Below are 6,412 nucleotides of genomic sequence, written 5' to 3'. Positions count from 1 at the left end.
GTTTGGTCGGGGTGAGGAACTCTGGAAGGGTTTAGGTTGGGTTAGTTGTCCAGCCTGTCTTTACCACAGTCAGGTTGTCCAGCCTGTCTTTACCACAGTCTGGTTGTCCAGCCTGTCTTTACCACAGTCTGGTTGTCCAGCCTGTCTTTACCACAGTCTGGTTGTCCAGCCTGTCTTTACCACAGTCAGGTTGTCCAGCCTGTCTTTACCACAGTCTGGTTGTCCAGCCTGTCTTTACCACAGTCAGGTTGTCCAGCCTGTCTTTACCACAGTCGTGTTGTCCTCCTGTCTTTACCACAGTCTGGTTGTCCAGCCTGTCTTTACCACAGTCTGGTTGTCCAGCCTGTCTTTACCACAGTCAGGTTGTCCAGCCTGTCTTTACCCACAGTCAGGTTGTCCAGCCTGTCTTTACCACAGTCTGGTTGTCCAGCCTGTCCTTTACCAGTCATGTTGTCCAGCCTGTCTTTACCACGTCAGGTTGTCCAGCCTGTCTTTACCACAGTCAGGTTGTCCGCCTGTCTTTACCACAGTCGGTTGTCCAGCCTGTCTTTACCAAAGTCAGTTGTCCAGCCTGTCTTTACCACAGTCAGGTTGTCCAGCCTGTCTTTACACAGTCAGGTTGTCCAGCCTGTCTTTACCACAGTCAGGTTGTCCAGCCTGTCTTTACCACAGTCAGGTTGTCCAGCCTGTCTTTACCACAGTCAGGTTGTCCAGCCTGTCTTTACCACAGTCAGGTTGTCCAGCCTGTCTTTACCACAGTCAGGTTGTCCAGCCTGGCGAAGTATCTAAGAGACTGATGTCTGTCGTCCTCGTGTGTCCTGTCTGTCTGTAGGATGGTGGAGGTGGCAGCGTGTCACACCAGCCATACGTCTGCAGCTAAGACTCAGAGCGGCCAGGTGCTGATGTGGGGTCAGTGTCGGGGTCAAGCTGTAGCCTGCCCTCATCTCACTCACTTCGGCAGCACTGATGATGTCTTTGCATGCTTCGCCACGCCCGCGGTCACATGGCACCTCCTCACCGTGGGTAAGACTGACACATCTCCTCAACCGTGGGTAAAGACTGACACACCTCCTCAACCGTGGGTAAAGACTGACACACCTCCTCAACCGTGGGTAAGACTGACACACCTCCTCAACCGTGGGTAAGACTGACACACCTCCTCAACCGTGGGTAAAGACTGACACATCTCCTCAACCGTGGGTAAGACTGACACACTCCTCAACCGTGGAAGACTGACACATCTCCTCAACCGTGGTAAAGACTACACATCTCCTCAACCGTGGTGACTGACACATCTCCTCAACCGTGGGTAAGACTGACACATCTCCTCAACCGTGGGTAAGACTGACACACCTCCTCAACCGTGGGTAAGACTGACACACCTCCTCAACCGTGGGTAAGACTGACACACCTCCTCAACCGTGGGTAAGACTGACACACCTCCTCAGCCGTGGGTAAGACTGACACACCTCCTCACCGTGGGTAAGACTGACACATCTCCTCAACCGTGGGTAAGACTGACACCTCGTGGGTAAGACTGACACACCTCCTCACCGTGGGTAAGACTGACACACCTCCTCACCGTGGGTAAGACTGACACACCTCGTGGGTAAGACTGACACACCTCGTGGGTAAGACTGACACACCTCGTGGGTAAGACTGACACACCTCGTGGGTAAGACTGACACACCTCGTGGGTAAAGTCTGACACACCTCCTCAACCGTGGGTAAAGACTGACACACCTCCTCAACCGTGGGTAAAGACTGACACACCTCCTCAACCGTGGGTAAGACTGACACACCTCCTCAACCGTGGGTAAGACTGACACACCTCGTGGGTAAGACTGACACACCTCAGCCGTGGGTAAGACTGACACACCTCCTCAACCGTGGGTAAGACTGACACCTCGTGGGTAAGACTGACACACCTCCTCACCGTGGGTAAGACTGACACCTCGTGGGTAAGACTGACACATCTCCTCAACCGTGGGTAAGACTGACACCTCGTGGGTAAGACTGACACACCTCCTCACCGTGGGTAAGACTGACACACCTCCTCAACCGTGGGTAAGACTGACACACCTCCTCAACCGTGGGTAAGACTGACACACCTCGTGGGTAAGACTGACACACCTCGTGGGTAAGACTGACACACCTCGTGGGTAAGACTGACACACCTCGTGGGTAAGACTGACACACCTCGTAGGTAAGACTGACACACCTCCTCAACCGTGGGTAAAGACTGACACTGTACAGGAAGTGATGATGGTTACAGACCTGGGATCAGATACTATTTGATGTATTTCCAACAGGTTGAGTGGTTTTGCTCTGGCCTGTTGTAGAGGACTGACTGATTTTTGTGTTCTGTGTTACTCAGATGGTGATGACTACTTGACAGTTGCCCAGTCTCTGAAGAGGGAGTTTGACAGTCCGGACATCTCAGATCTCAAGTTCCTTGTGGATGGAAAGTGTATCCACGTGCATAAAGCCCTCCTGAAGATCAGGTACCTAAAGGACTGAGTTTACACAGGCAGGCCAATTCACATCTTTTATACCAATCAGATCAGCTCATTTGACAGTAGTTGGGGGGGGGGGGGGGGTGGGGGGGGGGGGGGGGGGGGGGGGGGGGGGGGGGGGGGGGGGGATCAGAATTTGGGCGGCCTGTGTAAATCAAATCAAATGTATTTATAAAGCCCTTTTTACATGAGCAGATGTCACAAAGTGCTGTATAGAAACCCAGCCTAAAACCCCAAACAGCAAGCAATGCAGGTGTAGAAGCACGGTGGCTAGGAAAAACTCCCTAGAAAGGCCAGAACCTAGGAAGAAACCTAGAGGAGAACCAGGCTATGAGGGGTGGCCAGTTCCTTCTGGCTGTGCCGGGTGGAGAGGAACCAGGCTTGAGGGGTGCCAGTCCTCTTCGGCTGTGCCGGGTGGAGAGGAACCAGCTCTGAGGGTGGCCAGTCCTCTTCTGGCTGTGCCGGGTGGAGAGGAACCAGGCTATGAGGGGTGGCCAGTCCTCTTCTGGCTGTGCGGGTAGAGAGGAACCAGGCTATGAGGGGTGGCCAGTCCTCTTCTGGCTGTGCCGGGTGGAGAGGAACCAGGCTATGAGGGGTGGCCAGTCCTCTTCTGGCTGTGCCGGGTGGAGAGGAACCAGGCTATGAGGGGTGGCCAGTCCTCTTCTGGCTGTGCCGGCTAGAGAGGAACCAGGCTATGAGGGGTGGCCAGTTCTCTTCTGGCTGTGCCGGGTGGAGAGGAACCAGGCTCTGAGGGGTGGCCAGTCCTCTTCTGGCTGTGCCGGGTGGAGAGGAACCAGGCTATGAGGGGTGGCCAGTCCTCTTCTGGCTGTGCCGGGTGGAGATTATAACAGAACATGGGGCCAAGATGTTCAAACGGTGCCAAACAGACCCAGGTTGTCTCCCTATGGACCTTGGTCACACAGAACCATGGTTTAATACAATGATGATGTTCATGTAGCCAACGCTTTTATCCAAACAACGCTCCAAACGCTTTTATGCCCCCCCCCCCCCGCCGCCACACTGTGCCCCCCTAGTCTCTCTCTCTCTCTCTCTCTCTCTCTCTCTCTCTCTCTCCGCTCTCCCCCCTAGTCAAGTCTCTCTCTCCGCTCTCTCTCCCCTAGTCAAGTCTCTCTCTCCGCTCTCTCTCCTAGTCGAGTCTCTCTCTCTCTCTCCCCTAGTCGAGTCTCTCTCTCTCTCTCTCTCCCCTAGTCGAGTCTCTCTCTCTCTCTCCCCTAGTCGAGTCTCTCTCTCTCTCTCTCTCCCCTAGTCGAGTCTCTCTCTCTCTCTCTCTCTCCCCTAGTCGAGTGTCTCTCTCTCCTCTCTCTCCCCTAGTCGAGTGTCTCTCTCTCCTCTCTCTCTCCTAGTCGAGTCTGTCTCTCTCTCTCTCTCTCCCCTAGTCGAGTCTCTCTCTCTCTCTCTCTCTCTCCCCTAGTCGAGTCTCTCTCTCTCTCTCCCCTAGTCGAGTCTCTCTCTCCCCTAGTCGAGTCTCTCTCTCCCCTCCCCTAGTCGAGTCTCTCTCTCTTCTCTTCTCTCTCCTCTCCCCTAGTCAAGTCTCTCTCTCTCGCTCTCTCTCCCCTAGTCAAGTCTCTCTCTCGCTCTCTCTCCCCTAGTCAAGTCTCTCTCCTCTCTCTCTCCCCTAGTCGAGTCTCTCTCTCTCTCTCTCTCTCCCCTAGTCTTCTCTCTCTCTCTCTCTCTCTCTCTCTCTCTCCCCTAGTCGAGTCTCTCTCTCTCTCTCTCTCTCTCGCTCTCTCTCTCTCTCCCTCCCCCTCCCCTAGTCAAGGCAAGGCCCTCCTGCAAGCTAAAACGGGTAACTTCTTTCAATTATACACATTTTGCCACGGGTTCCCCCTCAACCCTCCCATCTATCTCTGAACACCATCCAGTCCCATCCTTCAGCTCCCCTCAACCCCTCCCATCTATCTCTGAACACCACCCAGTCCCATCCTTTAGCTCCCCTCAACCCCTCTCATCTATCTCTGAACACCATCCAGTCCCATCCTTCAGCTCCCCTCAACCCCTCCCATCTATCTCTGAACACCATCCAGTCTCATCCTTTAGCTCCCCTCAACCCCTCCCATCTATCTCTGACCACCACCCAGTCCCATCCTTCAGCTCCCCTCAACCCCTCCCATCTATCTCTGAACACCACCCAGTCCCATCCTTCAGCTCCCCTCAACCCCTCCCATCTATCTCTGAACACCATCCAGTCCCATCCTTTAGCTCCCCTCAACCCCTCCCATCTATCTCTGAACACCACCCAGTCCCATCCTTTAGCTCCCCTCAACCCCTCCCATCTATCTCTGAACACCACCCAGTCCCATCCTTTAGCTCCCCTCAACCCCTCCCATCTATCTCTGAACACCATCCAGTCCCATCCTTTAGCTCCCCTCAACCCCTCCCATCTATCTCTGAACACCACCCAGTCCCATCCTTCAGCTCCCCTCAACCCCTCCCATCTATCTCTGACCACCACCCAGTCTCATCCTTTAGCTCCCCTCAACCCCTCCCATCTATCTCTGAACACCATCCAGTCCCATCCTTCAGCTCCCCTCAACCCCTCCATCTATCTCTGAACACCGTCCAGTTTTGATTTCTATTTGCCGTATATATTTCAACTGTGCTGTGATGTTTGACAAAAGTTCTGAACCTTTTATATTCTCATAGTTTCTAAGGATTGTAAATAATAAATAAATAAATGTTGCTAAGAGTTTTATTATCTTATTGATCGATTGACTATGACTTTTTAAATCACCCAGTCGTGCTATCGGCAGAGTTAGCTCCAAGTAAATGTTGCAATTCTTCAGCCATTCCTGGACATGTGACCAATAACAAGCTACATATGAACAGTAGCAAAACAAATGATCTAATGATACTGTCTCTTTACAACAACATCTGCAGAGCTGGGATGGTTTATATATGACTTTCTGTTGGTTCCAAGAATCTTGTAAAATAATTTCAATTGAAAAACTCTATGTTTTGAATTCGGCATTGTTTTGTGTATCAGATCATAAACCATGTGCCATGGAATCGGTACGTCGAGAATCTCTTCCCAACTACAGTGCATTCTGTCAATTAGTGTATCAATTAGTGTATCAATTAGTGTATCAATTAGTATCAATTAGTGTATCAATTAGTGTATTTCAGTTTAACCATAATATTTGTTGTAATATTTGTTCTGTCTTTTCTGGTGGATTAAACTGAAATTGCAACCAACTTTCTATAGTCTTGTTTCAAAAATAATGATATTATGGAGATGATTTCATTTTCAAATAACCGAAAGTGAGAGGTTGTAATCTGAATAAAGGGAGAGGTTGTAATCTGAATAAAGGGAGAGGTTGTAATCTGAATAAAGGGAGGGGTTGTAATCTGAATAAAGGGAGAGGTTGTAATCTGAATAAAGGGAGAGGTTGTAATCTGAATAAAGTGAGAGGTTGTAATCTGAATAAAGTGAGAGGTTGTAATCTGAATAAAGGGAGATGTTGTAATCTGAATAAAGGGAGAGGTTGTAATCTGAATAAAGGGAGAGGTTGTAATCTGAATAAAGGGAGAGGTTGTAATCTGAATAAAGGGAGAGGTTGTAATCTGAATAAAGGGAGAGGTTGTAATCTGAATAAAGGGAGAGGTTGTAATCTGAATAAAGGGAGAGGTTGTAATCTGAATAAAGGGAGAGGTTGTAATCTGAATAAAGGGAGAGGTTGTAATCTGAATAAAGGGAAAAAGGCCATTCTTGAACATGGGGTGAGACATTCTTACTTATCTGCTATACAACCAGTTTGGATTTTAAATATAACTTTTGTATGATTGAAGCTTTTAGTGATAGGCTCTAATACTTAAATACTTTGTCAGAAATGATTAATATGAATGATTCAAAACATCAAGTGAAAGAAGCTTGGACA

The 6,412-nt window shown here is 50.2% G+C and overlaps 1 protein-coding gene across 1 annotated transcript in view; it reads left to right on the top strand.

Moving 5' to 3' along the window:
* Positions 1-2,556, top strand: part of rcbtb2 (regulator of chromosome condensation (RCC1) and BTB (POZ) domain containing protein 2) — a 32,943-nt gene extending 30,387 nt beyond the window's left edge. The window contains exons 8-9 of the mRNA XM_038960992.1: positions 833-1,023; positions 2,378-2,556. Of these exons, the coding sequence (XP_038816920.1) occupies positions 833-1,023; positions 2,378-2,520 (334 nt within the window). The 3' untranslated portion in view covers positions 2,521-2,556. The remainder of the gene's footprint in view (positions 1-832; positions 1,024-2,377) is intronic.
* Positions 2,557-6,412: the final 3,856 nt, after the last annotated feature.

Source organism: Salvelinus namaycush, chromosome 23 (assembly GCF_016432855.1).
Source record: "Salvelinus namaycush isolate Seneca chromosome 23, SaNama_1.0, whole genome shotgun sequence".
Taxonomy (NCBI): Eukaryota; Metazoa; Chordata; class Actinopteri; order Salmoniformes; family Salmonidae; genus Salvelinus; species Salvelinus namaycush.
The sequence above is the reverse complement of the archived record's forward strand: the minus strand, read 5'-3'. Positions and strand labels throughout refer to the sequence as shown.